The sequence below is a fragment of the Piliocolobus tephrosceles genome, chromosome 2, assembly GCF_002776525.5.
Source record: "Piliocolobus tephrosceles isolate RC106 chromosome 2, ASM277652v3, whole genome shotgun sequence".
In the NCBI taxonomy this organism is placed as follows: Eukaryota; Metazoa; Chordata; class Mammalia; order Primates; family Cercopithecidae; genus Piliocolobus; species Piliocolobus tephrosceles.
The window spans coordinates 51,351,551-51,371,024 of record NC_045435.1 but is presented as its reverse complement, the minus strand read 5'-3'; the positions used below and the strand labels follow the sequence as shown (position 1 = coordinate 51,371,024).

General features: G+C 46.7%; 1 protein-coding gene across 2 annotated transcripts in view; it reads left to right on the top strand.

The window, feature by feature from the left end:
• The window catches only part of CPNE9 (copine family member 9), a 26,834-nt gene that overhangs the window by 5,972 nt on the left and 1,388 nt on the right, over positions 1-19,474 (top strand). Inside the window, exons 8-21 of one of the 2 annotated variants that reach the window (XM_023218530.3) lie at positions 3,512-3,575; positions 3,699-3,802; positions 3,962-4,066; positions 5,561-5,602; positions 5,936-6,011; positions 6,120-6,173; positions 6,614-6,675; positions 7,715-7,761; positions 8,702-8,883; positions 9,148-9,275; positions 16,819-16,921; positions 17,541-17,598; positions 17,991-18,064; positions 18,227-18,326. In XM_023218530.3, coding sequence (XP_023074298.1) covers positions 3,512-3,575; positions 3,699-3,802; positions 3,962-4,066; positions 5,561-5,602; positions 5,936-6,011; positions 6,120-6,173; positions 6,614-6,675; positions 7,715-7,761; positions 8,702-8,883; positions 9,148-9,275; positions 16,819-16,921; positions 17,541-17,598; positions 17,991-18,064; positions 18,227-18,262 — 1,135 coding nt within the window. In that variant the 3' untranslated portion in view covers positions 18,263-18,326. Of the gene's footprint in view, positions 1-3,511; positions 3,576-3,698; positions 3,803-3,961; positions 4,067-5,560; positions 5,603-5,935; positions 6,012-6,119; positions 6,174-6,613; positions 6,676-7,714; positions 7,762-8,701; positions 8,884-9,147; positions 9,276-16,818; positions 16,922-17,540; positions 17,599-17,990; positions 18,065-18,226; positions 18,327-19,474 lie in introns of those variants that run through there. The other variant, XM_023218529.3, reaches the window with a different exon arrangement.

Genomic DNA, 19,474 nt, shown 5'->3' with positions numbered 1-19,474 from the left:
TTTTTTTTTTTTTTTTTTTTTTGAGATGGAGTCTCACTCTGTCGCCCAGGCTGGAGTGCAGTGGTGTGATCTCAGCTCACTACAAACCTCTGCCGCCCCGGTTTAAGTGATTCTTCTGCCTCAGCCTCCCGAGTAGCTTGGATTACAGGCGCCTGCCACCGCACCCGGCTAATTTTTGTAGTTCTTAGTAGAGATGGGGTTTCGCCATCTTGGCCACGCTGGTCTTGAACGCCTTACCTCGTGATCCACCCACCTTAGCCTCCCAAAGTGCTGGGATTACAGATGTGAGCCACCATGCCCGGCCAAGTTTATAATTTTTTAACATGAGGCTGGGCGCGGTGGCTCACACCCGTAATCCAAGCACTTCAGGAGGCTGAAGCCTCCTAAAGGTGAAGGCAGGTGGATCACCTGAGGTCAGGAGTTCAAGACCAGCCTGGCCAACATGGTGAAACCCTGTCTCTACTAAAAATACAAAAATTAACTGGGTGTGGTGGAGCGCACCTGTAATCCCAGCTACTAGGGAGGATGAGGCAGGAGAATCGCTTGAACCCAGGGGGCAGAGGTTGCAGTGAGCCGAGATCACACCATTGCACTCCAGCCTGGGTGACAGAGCGAGACTCCATCTCATAAAAAAAAAAGGAAAAAAAATTTAACATGGGATAAATTATATCACATTGGCTGGGCGTAGTGTAATCCCAGCTGCTCTGGAGGCTGAGGTGAGAGGATCACTTGAGCCCAGGAGTTCAGGACCAGCCTGGGTAACATAGTGAGGCTCCATCTCTACAGAAAAAAAAAAAAGGAAAATTATACTATATTTACATATTGATGGGAATGACCAAGTAGAAACTGAAAACTTGATGTAATAAAAAGAGGTGAGCATTACTGAAGTGATGTTCTTGTGCAGACAAGACAGTATGAAATATAGTACACAGTGGAGGGATAAATAGGCACAAGGACAGTTCATTTATAGCAACTGTAGGAGTCACACTTGTGTGGGTGAAGATACTGGTGGCAGAGTAGGTGTGGTGGTGGGTGGACATTCTCTTCTGGTTGCTTCAATTTTGTTCAGTGAGTAGGAAACAAGGTCATTGGCTGAGAATGCGGATAGGGGAGGAGGCTTTAGGGGTTGAGGAAAGAGAAGGAGTGAAACTGCCATCTACCAGAACTACCATCTACCAGAGAGTGAAGGGCCTTGGGACGTATGAATCCGAGGCAACAATAAAGACCCTCTTGAGGTCTGCAGTCATGCATGTGAAACAAGACAAGTTCACATAATTGTGTTTTTGTCTGGCCATGTTCATTTTCACAGGTACAGTATGGGTTAGGCAGAGTTAGGCTTAACTAGAGCTGTGGTTCTGCCAAATAAATATATCGAAAGTGAGAGAAAAGGCTGGGCCAGTGGCTCACACCTGTAATCGAAGCACTTTGGGAGGCTGAGGCAGGAGGATCTCTTGAAGCCAGGAGTTCAACATCAGTCTGGGTAACATAGCCAGACCTTGTCTCTAAAAAAGTAAAAATTTAAACATTAGCCAGGTGTAGTGATGTGCACCTGTAGTCTCAGCTACTTGAGAGGCTGATGTGGGAGGATCTCGAGTCCAGGAATTTGAGGCTTCAGTGAGCTATGACTGTGCCACTGTACTTCAGCCTGGGTAACAGAGTGAGACCCCAACTCTTTTTTTTTTTTTTTTTTTTTTTGAGACGGAGTCTCGCTCTGTCGCCCAGGCTGGAGTGCAGTGGCGCAATCTGGGCTCACTGCAAGCTCCACCTCCCGGGTTCACGCCATTCTCCTGCCTCAGCCTCCTGAGTAGCTGGGACTACAGGCACCCGCCACCTCGCCCAGCTAGTTTTTTGTATTTTTTTAGTAGAGACGGGGTTTCACTGTGTTAGCCAGGATGGTCTCGATCTCCTGACCTCATGATCCGCCCGTCTCGGCCTCCCAAAGTGCTGGGATTACAGGCTTGAGCCACCGCACCCGGCCGACCCCAACTCTTAAAAAAAAAAAAGTGAGAGAAGGAAAAAAGAGACAGGATGCAAGGGAATGATTATTATAATCACTGACTGGAATTCACACTGGATGAATGAGGTGGTAAGGGAGAACATCAAGGAGGCAAAGAACAGTGAGGAGGCAACAGGATCAACAATTTGTTGGTCCTGGATGTGCAGGTGAATTATTATTATTATTATTATTATTATTATTATTATTATTATTATTTTGAGACGGAGTCTCACTCTGTCAACCAGGCTGGAGTGCAAGGGCTCGATCTCAGCTCACTGCAAACTCTGCTTCCCGGGTTCAAGCAATTCTCCTGCCTCAGCCTCCCCAGTAGCTGGTATTACAGGTGCCCGCCACCACACCCAGCTAATTTTTTTTCTTTTTTTTGTCTTTTTAGTAGAGAGAGGGTTTCACCATGTTGGTCAGGCTGGTCTCGAGCTCGTGACCTCGGGTGGTCCACCCGCCTCGGCCTCCCAAAATGTTAGGATTACAGGCGTGAGCCACCACGCCCAGCCGTAGGCGAATACTCCCTATTCTCATCACGCTCCCTCTTGGTAAAGCACAAAGAGTCAAAGATCAAAGGATCCAAAGAAATAGTTCAACTCTCATTCTAAGGACAGGGAAAATCACATAGCAAGTTAGAGCCAGGACTGGAATCCAGGACCCTCCTGACCTAGTTTTCTCCCTGCCACATTTTGGATCCCTTTGGGAATCAGGGTTCACAGGCCCAAGGTCTCTTGGGGGTCCTTGTATGCACCGTTCAAGCACATGGAAGTGTTCCTTCTAGGGTCAGGAAAGGATAAGGTTTCCCTTGTCTTTTAAATCTCCCTCTCTATGGTCTTCAGAAAGCACATCAGCTTTGACCTAACAAACCAGCCCTTTGTCCCTGGGTCTGGACAGAAATTCTTCTCCCTCATTCAGTATCACTACAACCCACTCTATTTACCTATTGGCTTTGGCATTCCACCTCCCCCTGCCCCTGAAGCTCCCTGTGGGCAGTCTAGCAGAGCTGGAGAGTGCCAGTTGCCCAATTCATATCTATCACAGCACCCAGCATATAGTAGGAACCAGAGTCGGCTTTGAAGAATACAACCAGCTCATATCTATAAAGATTACGAGTTGATTTTCCTTCCATGCACTCATTCAGATCTCTTCACAGCCCTGACAAGTCATCACGATTCCCATTTCACAGAGAAAAAAACTAAAGCTGAGGAAGGGGAAATAACTTGCCCAGGGTCACACAGCTTAACAATCATAAAATCCACTGACTTTAAATCCCTTGCCTTTCCCATGCTACTTTTGTGAGATGTTCACCTAAGCTGTTCTAACCCCTTTTTACCAGACTGCAGACCCCACCTGGTCAAAGTGAGGCCCTTCCTCACCAGAAGGCACTCAAGACAAAAGGGACTGTCAGTAAATGGCAAACTGAATCCCCTGGCCCACCTAATCCCAAACTGGCCACTCAATCCTTGTTGCCTACCCTCCCTCCTCTCACTAAGAGGCTTTTTCTGCTTCCAGGGGTGTACCAGGCAAGAAGTGTGGGACCATATTGCTGACTGCAGAAGAGCTTAGCAATTGTCGGGTCAGTAAGGGCCACATGCTAGACCCAGGAGCTCCCTTTTCTCCCCATAAACCCTTTAATGGACTGCTGTCTGAAGGCTATGGGCAATTTGGGTGTCACCAGCCCAACTTCATCCATCCCTAGGACATTGCCACCATGCAGCTGTGTGCAAACAAGCTGGACAAGAAGGACTTCTTTGGGAAATCAGACCCCTTTCTTGTGTTCTACAGGAGCAATGAGGATGGCACGTGAGTCACTGCCATCAGGGCTGTTAGGCTGGGGTGGGGCATGTGCTTAACAAGTGGGGTAATCTCAGGAATCTCTGAGAGCATCCGGTTCTGTCTCTGGATTCAGTCCTACCCCCAGGCACGAGATAAATTATACCAATCCTTCCCACTCCCCTCCAGGTTCACCATCTGCCACAAGACAGAGGTTGTGAAAAACACACTGAATCCTGTGTGGCAGCCCTTCAGCATCCCTGTGCGGGCTCTGTGCAATGGAGACTATGACAGGTTGGCTCCGGCATAAGCTAGGGAATAAGGAGCCAAGGACATGCCAGTGGGGTTCCTGGGCCCAGGAATGATAGTAGAAGTATCATAATAGCATTGGAGGGTCCTGCTCAGTGAGACAGAGTTTGCAGCATGAGGTTGGGTGGATGGACAGGCAGATGGATAGCCATACAGATGGATAGGTGGACTATCCAGGGATGGATCGACTGATGGATGGAACAGTGGGTGGATGGGTAGATGAAAGGGCAGATTAACGAATGAATAAGCAGGTACATGGATGGATCGTTGGATGGGTAAACTAGCGAATGGTTGGATACACATGTGGATGGATATATGAGTGAATTGGTGGGTGGGTAGAGGGGCAGATAAATGAATGGATAGCAGATGAATGGATAATTGGACTGATGATGGGTGGATCTGTGGATATACAGATGATGGGTGATTAACAGATAGATGAGCTGATGGATGGGTGGGTGATAAATTGGTAAATGAGAGTTTGATGGATGACTAGGGAGGCAGGAGGATGAACAGAAAAGCAGGTGGAATACAAAAAGATAGGTTGAGTGACAAGTGGATTGATGGTTGGATAGATGAATAGATGGCAAATGGATGAATGGATGGATTTGTAGGTGAATTAGTTGATGGATGGGTATAAATTAGATGGATAGGCCAACCAAATGAATGAGTAAATGGGTAGTATAAAGATAGACGGTAGGTGGAAGGGTGGAAGAATGGATGGGCACATACATGAGTAGATGAATCGTTATGCTGATGAATGGATAACCAGATGGGTAGATGTTATACAGTTGGGTAGATAGACAGATGGATGCTTGCATGCCTCAGTGAGTCAGTGAATGGCTAGACATATAGTTAGGTAGCCAAAGAGATGAACTGATAGGTAATTGGACTGGCAAATGTATGGGTAAATAGGTAGCTAGATGGATAGACGGATGGTTGGATGGGCTGATATACTGATAGGTAGACATATGGAATGATTTAGGCATGACAGTTAAGAACAAAGTCTTTGGAATCAGGATGCCTGGGTTTAAATCTCAGTTCAGTCATTTACTAGCTATGGGATCTTAGCCAAATTACTTTTTTTTTTTTTTTTTTTTTGTATCTCAATCTCCTTATCCCAAGATAAGAATAATAGTACTTACTTTATATAGGGTGATTGTTAAGTTAAATGAGACAATCTGTGAATGTGCTGAGAATAATGCCTGCAATACAATAAGGCTCAACGTAGTAAAAAAACCGACCAAACAAAAAAAGTACTAGTGGTACTAACCACAGTAGTATTAACAGGGGTAGGTGGTTGGGTACAGGCATGGACTGATGAATGAATAGACAGGATGGGAGGTAGGTTGAAAGATGAACAACTTAATGGGAAGACAGACGGGTGGATGGGGAGATGATATGTGTGTGTGGTTAAGTGTATGAGGGTGTCTCTGGGATTTATCATACACACCCAGCATATGTTTGTCTCCTACATTTCAGAACCGTGAAGATTGACGTGTACGACTGGGATCGGGATGGAAGGTAGAACTGCCCCACATGGTCCCTTCTTCTGTACTTGACCCAAGCAGTTCTCAATAATAGGTTGTACATTCACTGAGAACCCCAAAGTAGCTTTAGGAGCCAGGAAAGGTGATGATAAACACCAGGGTCTTGGGTACAACTGATCCCCTCAATTGTCTCTCTGGACACTGTCTCTTCCTGTTTTTCCCCTATGTTTGGCCTCCCTTATGGCCCCAGCACTAGGCTGCCCTGCAGCCTAAGTAGGGATTTAGGATAGAAGGAATAAAAGATTGGGTTCAGGTCTGGTTCCAAACCAGCAGCAGCTGCTGCTTAGCCACACCCACCTCATTGCAGCCACGATTTCATTGGTGAGTTCACCACCAGCTACCGGGAGCTGAGCAAGGCCCAGAACCAGTTCACAGTATATGAGGTGAGCATTCCAGCCCTGTCCAGATCACCCAGGCCCTCCATCCCAGTGTGCTGAGTCTGCACCTCCCTTCCTTTGTTTCTCATCATCACTGTTACCTCCTCCACTTAGGTACTTAACCCTCGGAAGAAATGTAAGAAGAAAAAATATGTCAACTCAGGAACTGTGAGTGCTCCCTAGAGCTGTGGCCCTCCCTGGATCCTTCCGTGTCTGTCCCCATTGACACAGCATGAGAAATATTGAGGGCAGGGCAAGACAGTGGGCACAGATTACTTGGAATAGTAATACTGGGCACAAGGAGCACCACTTAAGTTTTTGTTTTTCTCACTCAGGAAATTTTTCTGATTTTACTCTTTTGCAGAATAAAAGAAAAAAACCTAAGTTGTATTTCCCAATTTAATATACTTTTGGAAATTCAACTATGTTTCTGACAGCTTCCCCTTTTTCCCTGTCAGAAGTTGAACAGGGTGGGGCTGACTGGGGGAGCAGGTGGAATCATGTGCCTCCCATCACGTGCCTCTTTCCAAGCCCCTATATGCCTCACTCCCTTCTGCCAACCCAACTGCCTTTTCCAAAGTGCCAGAGCTGCCTATTCTGTCCCACAGGTGACGCTGCTCTCCTTCTCTGTGGACTCTGAATTCACTTTTGTTGATTACATCAAGGGAGGGTGAGTCACAGGCCAAGCTCTGGGCTGAAAGCCCGGAAATAAATTACTCCCAGTTCTGAGCCCCAGGTTTCTTATTTATGAATGGTCAGGGTCCAGTGAGACCATGTAGATAAACTTTAAAACACTTCGCCAACTACAAAGTGCTCTGTAAAATGCAGAATACTGCTCCTCTTAGTTCCCTTCATGGGGCTGCTTTCATTCTTGGCTTTCAGCTTCTCCCAGGAAGACGGCTCCCAGACCAGTGGTCTTCATTGGTGGCCCCAGTAACCTAAATTGGGGCACGAAGGAAGTTATAGTCAGGCAAGACGGAGAGGTAGAGACAGAGGGAAAAGCCAAGCAGACTATAGGGGACATTCTGTTTGGTTTGGTGGAAGCAAGCAGACCTGGGAAAGGTACTTTGCTTCTCTGCACTTCACTTTTCTCCTATGTAAAATGAGGATTTTTTTTTTTTTTTGAGACGATGTTTCACTCTTGTTGTCCAGGCTGAAGTGCAATGGTGCGATCTTGGTTCACTGCAACCTCCGCCTTCGGGTTCAAGCAATTCTTCTGCCTCAGCCTCCCAAGTAGTGGGGATTACAGGCATGCGCCACCACGCCTGGCTAATTTTTTTATTTTTAGTAGAGATGGTTGGGGGGGGGGGGGGGGGTCCCCCTTTTGGTCGGGCGGGTCTCGAACTCCAGACCTCAGGTGATCCGCCTGCCTCGGCCTCCCAAAGGGCTGGGATTACAGGCGTGAGCCATGGCGCCCAGCCAAATGGGAATATTAATTACTACTTCAGGGCTATAGTAAGGGTTAAATTAAATGACCTATAATACACCTGCCACACAGCAGGCATTTAATTCTGCTACCTAAAGTGTGGTCCATGAGCCAGCAGCATCAGCATTACTGGGGAGTTTGTTAGGCTCTACCCAGACCATCTGGATCAGAATCTGCATTGTAACATGAGCCCCAGGTGATCCATATGCACATTACTGTTTGAGAAATAGTGAAGTAATAATTATTAGTTCCTCACTTCTCAATTCATCTGCTTCCCCAACAGGACACAGCTGAACTTCACAGTAGCTATTGACTTCACGGCTTCCAATGGTGAGACATGGATGAGTGAAAAAGGGGGAGGTGGGAAGGGACTTCTAAGGGAGTCATTAGGAGTTGGTCTGGATTCCTACCTAGGGATAAGAGTTTACCTACCCAAGAAGCACAAACTTAGGCAAAACCCAGCCAGGAAAATAGAGTACAGAAAAATAGATGGGTAGATGGATCACAGAGGGTTGAAAGGATATACAGCTCAACAGGTGGATGAGTAGGCTGATGGATGAGAGAGAAAGGGGATATAAGGAGAGATGGATAGGTGAATAGGTGGTGAGTCTTGAATGAATGTATAGATCCATGAACAAATGGAGTGGGTACATGGGTTGGTGAGTGAGTATAATAGGTTAGCCAAGTAGATGCATGGATGGGTATGTGGGTGGACAAATGGACCAAAGTTTAAGTTGGGGAAATAACAAGTAATTAGATAGGGGAAATGCATGAGTGGATAAATCCATATGAGAACAGACAAGAGAATGAATGGAATGGAGAGGGCTGGCTAGCTGGATGGATAAAATAATACTGCTATATAGATGGATGGAAAATGAAGAAAAATGGCAAGTAGACAAGTGGGTGGATGGGTGGATGGATGGATGGACTGATGGATGGATGAGTGGGTAAGCAGGTAGCTGCATAAGAGAATGGAGAGATTGGTGGATAAAGATGTATAAGTAGACTGAAAGATAGATGTATGGCCAGGTGGATGGGTGGATGGATGGATGGATGTGTGGGTAGGTAGGTAAATGGATGAACAGATATAGGGATGGGTAAGTGGATAGATGGATAAATGAACAAATGGATGATTGGGTAAAATAAGGAGGGAGGACATAGGCAGAGGGCAGATAAATGGATACAGGTGGATGAGTGCACACAAAGATAAGCAGGTGAGCAGATGGATGATCCAGATGATCATGAGGCTGGGGTTCCTGTGTCCCTACAGGGAATCCTCTGCAGCCTACCTCCCTGCACTACATGAGTCCCTACCAGCTCAGCGCCTATGCCATGGCCCTCAAGGCAGTGGGAGAGATCATCCAGGACTATGACAGTGACAAGCTCTTCCCAGCTTATGGCTTTGGGGCCAAGCTGCCCCCAGAGGGACGGATCTCCCACCAGTTCCCCCTGGTATGGTATTGGCCAGAGCTTAATCTCCATGCCCTGGCATCTGGTTCACCCAAGTTGATGATTTTGTTCTGTTTACATTTCTTCAAAGGGCATGTAGAGGAACAGGAAGCTATGAGAGGATAGCAGAGCAGGGAGGGGAGCAGGGCTGGGTTTGGAGGGGAGCATGAAAGGGACTGATGGAAAATGGAAGGAGTGAGCTGGAATCAGAGCACTCCTGGATGTACCCTGCATGGGCTCAGCCTGGCAGGGCATATTCTTTGACAGAACAACAATGATGAGGACCCTAACTGTGTGGGCATCGAGGGTGTGCTGGAGAGCTATTTCCAGAGCCTGCGCACAGTGCAGCTCTACGGGCCCACCTACTTTGCTCCTGTCATCAACCAAGTGGCCAGGTAAGGGAACTGGGTGGAGGTTGGGGGAAATGAGGGGACCTACATAAGGGACTGATTCCCCAAGGACAGTCAGGAGCACTCTAAGTAATGTGGGATGATTTAAAGTATACAGGAGAGGCCAGGCACAGTGGGTAATCCCAACACTTTAGGAGACTGAGGCAGGAGAATCACTTGAGCCTAGGAGTTCAAGACCAACTTGGGCAATATAGTGAGACCCCATCTCTTTTTTTTTTCTTTCTTTTTTTTTTTTTGAGACAGAGTCTTGCTCTGTCACCATGCTGGAGTGCAGTGGCATGATCTTAGCTCACTGCAACCTCCACCTCCCAGATTCAAGCAATTCTCCTGCCTCAGCCTCCCAAATAGCAGGTATTACAGGTGCACGCCACCACGCTCAGCTCATTTTTGTTTTTAGTAGAGACATTTCACCATGTTGGTCAGGCTGGTCTTGAACTCCCAACCTCAGGTGATCCGCCTGCTCAGCCTCCCAAAGTGCTGGGATTACAAGCATAAGCCACCATGCCTGGCTCATTTTTTAAAAATTAAATATTTAAATTTTAAAAATTAAACTATACGGGAGGATGTGTATAGGTTATATGCAAATACTACGCCATTTTATATAACAGACTTGAGTATCTGAGGAGTTTGGTATCAACAGGGGTCTTGGAACCAATCCCCTGTGGATACTGAGGGATGACTGTACCTTATTATTGGGCAGAAAGGGTGTCAGCAAATTACCCTAACCCCACTGCCTGAGAATGACAACCCAGGGCTTGAGTTTGGGTAAGAGAGAGAAGAACCTGCAGCACTGTGGTGAAGGCCTAAGTTTTAGCATAAGACCTGAGTGTGATCCTAGCTCCACCATTCACTAACCATGTGACCTTAAGCAACTTAGCCTCTTTAAGCATCCGTTTCTTCCCTGTAAGGTGGTATGATAATGGATGACAACAGCAGCTTCCTTATAGAGTTATTGCAAGGTTAAAATTAGATAACAGTGTAACAAGTATTAGCACAGTGTCTGGCCCATGGTACATACTCAATAAATGATAAGTTAAAAACTAGAAGCGTGACTGTCCAAGTTTTCAGAATAAAAATATACAAAGCAGCCTAGGCGTGGTGGCTCACGCCTGTAATCCCAGCACTTTGGGAGGCCGAGGCGGGTGAATCACGAGGTCAGCGGTTCAAGACCAGCCTGGCCAAGATGGTGAAACACCGTCTCTACTAAAAATACAAAAATTAGCCAGGCGTGGTGGCAACCGCCTGTAATCCCAGCTACTCAGAAGGCTGAGGCAGAGAACTGTTTGAACCCAGGAGGCAGACGGTGCAGTGAGCTCAGGTCACGCCACTGCACTCCAGCCTGGGTGACAGAGCAAGACTCTGTCTCAAAAAAAAAAAAAATACACACACACACACACACACACACACACACACACACATAAAGCAAAGCAAAGAAAACCCAGATCATATATCAAATGACTTTAAAAACCAGAGGGTATTAAAATAAATTTAAAACAAACTTATGAAATGACAGAACTAAAACCAAACATATGTCAATAAACATAAATAAGCTCTGTTTGACCTTAAAAAAGAAAAAGATTATTTGATTGAATAAAAAATAAGCAAACCCCACTTTATAGTAAATAGAAGAAACCCAGCTAACACAAAGCCCCTCAGAAAGCTTAGAAGTAAAAAGATGAAACAGGCCGGGCGCAGTGGCTCAAGCCTGTAATCCCAGCACTTTGGGAGGCCGAGACGGGCAGATCACGAGGTCAGGAGATCGAGACCATCCTGGCTAACATGGTGAAACCCCGTCTCTACTAAAAAATACAAAAAACTAGCTGGGCGAGGTGGCGGGTGCCTGTAGTCCCAGCTACTCGGGAGCCTGAGGCAGGAGAATGGCGTAAACCTGGGAGGCAGAGCTTGCAGTGAGCTGAGATCCGGCCACTGCACTCCAGCCTGGGCGACAGAGCGAGACTCCATCTCAAAAAAAAAAAAAAAAAAAAAAAAGATGAAACAAAAAGGGAATAAAAGTGAAAGGATTTCAGTGAGATTTATATGCCCATATACTTTTTCCCCTAGCAAAGATTTATTTATTTTTTTAACTTTCGTTTTAAGTTTAGGGGTACACATGCAGGTTTGTTACATAACAAACTTGACACATGGGGTTTTGTTGTACAGATTATTTTTTCACTCAGGTATCGATTCTAGTAGATTTGTTTGTTTTCTAATTTGCAGTAATGATAATAGATTCTTTAATAATAACCGTAGAAAATTTCAATAGAGAAATGAAAAAATCACCCTGAATACTGCCCATGGAATGTGGATGTATATAGTTACTTTCCTTATGCATCCATAATTATAGTCAAATTATTATACATATAACATTTCACTACTGATTTTTTCCCCCACTAATACTGGAACCTGATCATATTTTTGTTGTTATTAAGCAGACTTCTTAAATATTATCTTATGCAACTACACTAATTCAAAATTTATTCATTCACTTAGTTAACATTCAGTAAAAGGGCAATGTATCCTGAGTGTGGGGTCTGGAGCCAGACTAGCCAAGTTAACACACTGGTTCTATCACTCACTAGCTGTGGCTTTGGTCAAGACTCTTAACCTCTCTGTGCCTTATTCCTCATTTGTAAAATGAGGAAAGTAACAATGTCTACTTCATAGGGTTGTTGTGAGAACTAATTAATATATGTCAAACACCTAGAACAGTGCCTGCCACATCATAAATACTACAGGTGTTCGCTATTACTGTTACTATTATTATCATTATCACTATTCAAAGGGCATCTGTTGTGTGCTTAGTTCTCTGCTGGGGCACTGAAGATTCACAGATGAATCAGATCTAGTCCCTGCCCTTGGGAGCTCCTGCCTTGGTGCAGGAGACAGAAATATAAATAAATCATTACCTTCTGTAGACCAGAGCTTCCCAGACTTTTCTAGCAAGTCGCCTGTCAGCAAAGGCAAGCGACAGCGTCCCTCTGGGGGAATCTGGGGGCATAGCCGAAAGCAGTCAGGCTGAAAATGTCTTTGAAGTTTCTGAATTCCATCTTAAAAATTCATGCAAATTTTATATTCTTCTCACATTGCATCCATGTTTAATTTAGGGAAAAAAGGTGTTTTAAGTGTACTTATAGTCATCTAGCTTAATCCAGCAGATCATGCAGTGAGAACCCACTTAGAGGAGCAGACAGCCCATCTTGGTGGGTGGAGCAGTATCCTAGAGGGAGGGGGTAGGGCATAGGCTCCAGTACCAGAAAGGGGACTACTCAGCTGGGTCTAGAGGACGAGGTAGACTTTATCAGAGAAACAGAAGCAGAGCAGGCCTGGTAGAAGGAATGGCATGTGAAAAACAGAAGAATGAAGGGGCAAGTTCATGAAACAGTAAAGAGTTTAATATGACTAGAGTGTACACTGTATACAGAGGACTATACAGAGAATAGCCTGGGGATAAAGAGTAAGAGAATCAAGAGCTCCCGTTTTAGGCTCAGCTGATCAGGCATGGGCTTGGACTCTAGCTTCATAACCCTTTGGGGATGCTACTTAATGTCTCCAAGCTTCAGCTTCCTCATTTTAAACACAGGAACCTTTTTTTTTTTTTTTTTTTTTGGAGATGGAGTCTTGCTCTGTCACCCAGGCTGGAGTGCAGTGGCATGATCTCATTACAGGCATGAGCCACTGCACCTGGCCATAAAAATAGGAACTTTTAAAGTGCCTACCTTATAGAATGGGGGTGAGGATTAAATTAGATCATGTATGGCAGGGCATGGTGGCTCAAGCCTGTAATCCCAGCACTTTGGGAGGCCGAGGCGGGCGAATCACGAGGTCAGGAGATCGAAACCATCCTGGCTAACACGGTGAAACCCCATCTCTACTAAAAAAAGTACAAAAAGTTAGCAGGGCATGGTGGCAGGCGTCCCAGCTGCTGGGGAGGCTGAGGCAGGAGAATGGCGTGAACCCGGGAAGCGGAGCTTGCAGTTAGCCAAGATCACACCACTGCATTCCAGCCTGAGAGACAAAGCGACACTCTGTCTCAAAAAAACAAAACAACAACAAGAAAAAAACAAATTAGATGATGTATGTCAAGTATACATCTGCGATTTTGATGATCACAATGGACTCTGCTGTTTCCCACTCTACAGCCAAGTGAGGCACAGACTGGCCTCTGGCCACTCACCCGTTTTCTCAGCTAACTTCCAGATAAAAATAGCCTTGAAAATGCAAGGCATCTACAGGGAACCAAAGATGTACCTCCTGTGCCCCCAAACCCTTCCATTATGCCCACTGTCTCCTCTCTTCTATAGTTCCTTATTTATTTATTTATTTTTTTAAGAGCAGGGTCTCACTCTGTTGCTCAGGCTGGAGTGCAGTGGTACCACTGTAGCTCACGGCAGCTTTGAACTCCTGGGCTCAACCAATCCTCCCTCCCACCTGAGACTTTTAAGTAGCCAAGACCACAGGTGCATGTCACCACGCCAGGCTAATTTTGTTATTTTTTGTAGAGACAGGGTCTTGCTACATTGCCCAGCTGGTCTCAAACTCCTGGGCTCAAGGGATCCTCTGATCTCATCCTCCCAAAGCACTGGGATTTTAGATGTGCCACCAGGTCCAGCCTCTCTGCTATAGTTGTACATGTAACTCCTCGTGATTTGCTCTTACTCATTCTCTCTCTCTGGAACACTTTTCCCTTTACCTTCCTACCCCCATCACCACCTGGCTAAACCCAACCCATTTTTCAGGTACTTAGATGTTACATCCTCAAAGCCCTAACCTCAATGCATTTTAGTAGTTTAAACCTCTCTCTCCCCAAGGACAATATCCTATTCTGCTCCATGCTCAGCACCCAGTTTGGTGCCTGATACATAGTAGGTATGCAGTTGCTATTTGTGAAATGAGTAAGTGACAGGAAAAGGTACCAAGCCAGGTCTCTGAGGAGGCTGGGACCAGAATTCAGGAAGTGGGTAGGGGATGTAAAGGAGAATCATGGCCAGCTGCAGTGGCTCATGCCTGTAATCCCAGCACTTTGGGAGGCCGAGGTGGGTGGATCACTTGAGATCAGGAATTCAAGACCAGCATGGACAGCATGGTGAAACCTTGTCTCTATTAACAATATAAAAATTAGCCGGGCATGGTGGTGGGCACCTGTAATCCCAGCTATTCAGGAGACTGAGGCAGGAGAATTGCTTGAACCCAGGAGGTAGAGGTTGCAGTGAGCTAAGATTGTGCCATTGTACTCCAGGCTGGGCAACAGAGCGAGACTCTGTCTCAAAAAAAAAAAAAAGAGGATCATGACCCACTCCCACTCTGCGCCCTGGGCAAACTGAGCCAAAATTATTTTATGACTTTATTTCAGTTGGGGTCTTAGTCTGTCTCCCAGACTGGAGTGCAGTGGTGCCATCATGGCACACTGGGCTCATGCAATCCTCCTGACTCAGTCTCCTGAGTAGCTGAGACTATAGGCACGTGCCACCAAGCCCAGTTAATATTAATTTTTTTCGTAGAGCCCAGGCCTCACTATGTTGCCCACGCTGTTCTCAAACTCTTGGTCTCAAGTGATTCTCCTGCCTCAGCCTCCCAAAGTGCTCGGATTACAGGCGTGAGCCACCCCACCTGTCCCCAAAGCTATTTTATAATTTTACGCCCTCTCCGTGCCTTTCCTCACATTTTGAGATCAGGTTTCAATACAGCACCATCCAATAGCACTTTCTGCAATGATGGAAAAGTTCTGTATCTATCTGTGCAGGCCAATATGGTATTCACCAGCCACATATGGATATGGAGCACGTGAAAGTAGCTAGGGTGGCCAAGGAACTGAATGTTTAATTATATTTAATTAATTTAAATTTCAATAGCCACATGCAGCTAAGGTTACCTTACTGGACAGCACAGCTCCATCCTTTCCAGTCTGCACAGGACTGAAGACTGGAAGTCAAGAGACCAGGGTCTCCCACTACCTTTGTGCCCTCTCTAGGTCTTTTTTTTTTTTTTTTTTTTTGACTATGCATAATAAAGGGATTGGACTCAACAACTTCTGACATCCTTTTCAGGTGGAAAAAAAAATATTGGCTTCAAAGACTGGTGAGAGAAGGAAAAGGAGCTCTGGAAGCAGCTATTAGATTGACCAGGGGAAGACTGCACGGGGCCCAACAGCCCAGGCAATGAGATGTGGTCGGCAGAGAGGAGAAGGGAGAGGGAAGAAATGGGGGAGAGGGAAGCAAGGAAGCCCTCAGCCTTTGCTCTTGCTCGTGTATGAACATCAAAATCTTGCCAGGGGTTGATAAATCCCTGTGTGTCTAAGCTCTGTGCTTCCTCAGCCACATGGCCCACTCTGCTTCCCTCAATTCCTGACCTCCACACAGGGGAGTTGTCATTTAGCCCCACTCTAGTGCCTTTGGCCTTACTGTTCCCCCTTGCTAGAGAGATCCTCCTCCTCTTTCATTTAGCCTCTCTATCCTCAAACATCACTTCCTTAAAGAAACCTTCGCTGACCTTCTGGGTCATGTCAGGATCCCATTTGTCTGTCTGTCTGTCTATCTATCTATCTATCTATCTATCTAATCTATCTATGATGGAGTCTCACTCTTGTCACCCAGCCTGGAGTGCAGTGGCGCAATCTCAGCTCACTACAACCTCCGCCTCCTGGGTTCAAGGATTCTCCTGCCTCAGCCTCCCGAGTAGCTGGGATTACAGGCATCCACTACCATGCCTGGCTAGTTTTTGTATTTTTCATAGAGACAGGGTTTCACCATGTTGGCCAGGCTGGTCTCAAATCCCTGGCCTCAAGTGATCCGCCCACCTTGGCCTCCCAAAGTGCTGGGATTACAGGCATGAGCCACTGCACCCGGCCAGGATCCCCTCTGGCACCCTGTCATAGCAGTGTCCCTTCCATCACAGCACTCATCACAGTGGTAATTTTACACTTTTTTGTGTGATTCTTGGATTAATGTCTGCCTCACTCCAGAGGGCTGGGATGGATTTATTTTTTCTCCTCATGTTATCTCCAGTGTCTACCATAGTAAGTGTTCAATAAATATTACTGAAGGCAGGCTAGGCACGGTGGCTCACGCCTGTAATCCCAGCACTTTGAAAGGCTGAGGCAGGCAGCTCACTTGAGGTCAGGAGTTTAAGACCAGTCTGCAACATGGTGAAACCCCATCTCTACTAAATATATAAAAATTAACCAGGTATGGTGGCACATACCTGTAGTCCCAGCTACTCGGGAGGCTGAGGCAGGAGGATCACCTGAGCCTGGGAGGTGGAGGTTGCAGTGAGCCGAGATCATACCACTGCACTCCAGCCTGGGCAACAGGGTGAGACTCTGTCTCAAAAAAAAAAAGGTGTGTGTGTGTGTGTATGTATATATACACATATGCAGGCAGGGGCAGGCTGCCAGGTCTGGGGAAGGAGCATGGGTTTCAGAAGCTCCAGGTCTTGCCCACTGCCCACACAATGGCTGTGGAAGCTCTGTGGGTAAGGTATTCCTGTGGCCTGTCTGGCTTTCATCTGGATTCTGATTTGGCCTCTCATCCAGGGCTGCAGCCAAGATCTCTGATGGTTCCCAGTACTACGTTCTGCTCATCATCACTGATGGGGTCATCTCTGACATGACGCAGACCAAGGAGGCCATCGTCAGCGTGAGTCTGAGGAGGAGGGCTTGGCAGGGAGGAGTAATGTTAATACTGTGAAGGGGCTGAGATTTTATCCTACTTGCAAGCTAACAAGTTAGCCTGCCAGTTTCATGGATGCTGGCAGAAGACACAAGACTCTTGGATTAGAGACAGAGGACTTTGATTTCCAGCAAAAGCAGTAGCTGGAGTATTAGCATTTGCTTGAATTCTCTAAGTCCCAGTTCCCACTGGATGATGTGAAGAGGGACAGATGACACTTGCAGCCACTGCGGGTTGCATTACAGAAGAGGAACCCTGAGCTTAGGGAACTCGAGTCTTTTATAATGGACAGTAAGCATGCTTGCCTTTTGTTCCAAAGGTCTCCAGGGAGACCTTGTTTTAAAACTATATTGGACAGTATGCAAATATGCCCTCTGCTCTAGAGGAAAATACTGTATTTTTCAAGGCTGCTTGATATAGAAACATCCTTCAAAAAGTAGTCTGGGGCAGAGAAAATCAATGCCTCTGCTTACAAGATGTGCAGAACCATGACACAGAACCAGACATACTCAGAGAACTGTCTGCCAACAGTCACCTCCCTGGTGATGGCTGCTTGCCCCAACCATTCACCATCTTTCCCCCACAGGCCTCCTCATTGCCCATGTCTATCATTATTGTCGGGGTAGGACCAGCCATGTTTGAGGGTGAGTAGGAAGGGGTGTCCCTGAGTGGGACTAAGAATGAAGGAGAAAAGTGGGAGGGGGTCGGGTACTTGGGCCTGCCTCACAGAAGAGACAAGGTAAGATACCCTTGTGTGAAGCCTTGGCCAAGTCACAGACCTTCCCTGAACCTGTTTCCTTATCAGAATCAAGGCTGATGATACTAATATTTCCCCTGGGGTTCCTGGGGGGACGGACTGCCTGGGAGGCATAATAATAATAATAATAATAACTCCATAACAAAGCCTGATATTTGTAGGACTTGATCGCAAGCATTAGGCATTCTTCTGATGACTCCAAAGGGGAGCTCAAAGGGAGGTGGCAACATGGGGGTGGGGCTGGAGAGGCCAATCAGCTGAGGGGTGTCTTTTCTGCAGCAATGGAAGAGTTGGACGGTGATGATGTGCGCGTGTCCTCTAGAGGACGCTACGCAGAGCGGGACATCGTTCAGGTAGACCTGACCTGGGAGAGGCTGCGGAGCTGAGAGGCACTGTGAGAAGAAGAGGCTAAGTTGGGAGCCACTCACACTTACTGCCTTCTCAGTCTCCTACTTTTTTCCCCGTCACTCTTTCATCCTTTCTCATTCATTGAATACATCCTTTTTGATAAATAGGAAGGTTGCTGCAGCCTTGGTGCATCCATGGTGTAGGTCGGGAGATCCCCAAGGCCCCTGCCCTCTAGTGGAGGCAACCAACAATAAATAATCATGCAAATAAATATCTCATTAGATTGTGATAAGTACTCCAGAGGAATAGCAAATGCCACTGTGAGAGCCTGTAACAGGGACCTAACATAGGTACAGTAGTCAGGAAACGGTTCTTTAGCTTGCCGAGACCGAAGGGAGGTGATAAGCATTACAGGGAGAGGAGCAGCATGTGAGAAGGCTCTGAGGCCCAGAAGAACTGGCCCAGTCAACAAAAATGCAGAAGTTAGGGTAGCAGGATCATACTGAGTGTGAGGAGGAAGGCAAATATTGGGGGTTTGTTATAAAAGAACTGGAAAGCTCTTGAAGGATTTTACATAGGGGAGTGAGATGGCGTTTTAAAAGGATCTCTCTAGCTGCTGCATGGTGGGTGGACAGTAAGAGGGCAAGAGAAAAGGCAAGTAGACTCATTAGTGAGGAAGCGTTTGAAGTAGTAGAGGGCGGTGATAAAGATCTGGCTGGAAGCAGTGGGGAGGGAGAGAAAGTGGCAGGTTCAAAAGATATTTAAGAAGAAAATGTTACAAGACTTGATGATTAGATGATGATGGGGGGTGAGGGGGGCTGTAAATCCCAGCACTTTGGGAGGCTGAGGCAGGTGGACCACCTGAGGTTGGGAGTTCGAAACCAGCCTGACCAACATGGAGAAACCCTGTCTCTACTAAAAATACAAAATTAGCCGGGCGTGGTGGTGCATGTCTGTAATCCCAGCTACTCGGGAGGCTGAGGCAGGAGAATCACTTGAACCTGGGGGGAGGCGGAGGTTGCGGTGAGCCAAGATTGCACCATTGCACTCCAGCCTGGGCAACAAGAGTGAAACTCCGTCTCAAAAGAGAAAAAATAGGCCAGGCGCGGTGGCTCAAGCCTGTAATCCCAGCACTTTGGGAGGCCGAGATGGGCGGATCATGAGGTCAGGAGATCGAGACCATCCTGGCTAACACGGTGAAACCCCATCTCTACTAAAAAATACAAAAAAAAAAAAAAAAACTAGCTGGGCAAGGTGGCGGGCGCCTGTAGTCCCAGGTACTCCGGAGGCTGAGGCAGGAGAATGGCGTAAACCCGAGAGGAGGAGCTTGCAGTGAGCTGAGATCCGGCCACTGCACTCTAGCCCTGGCGACAGAGCGAGACTCCGCCTCAAAAAAAAAAAAAAAAAAGAAAGAA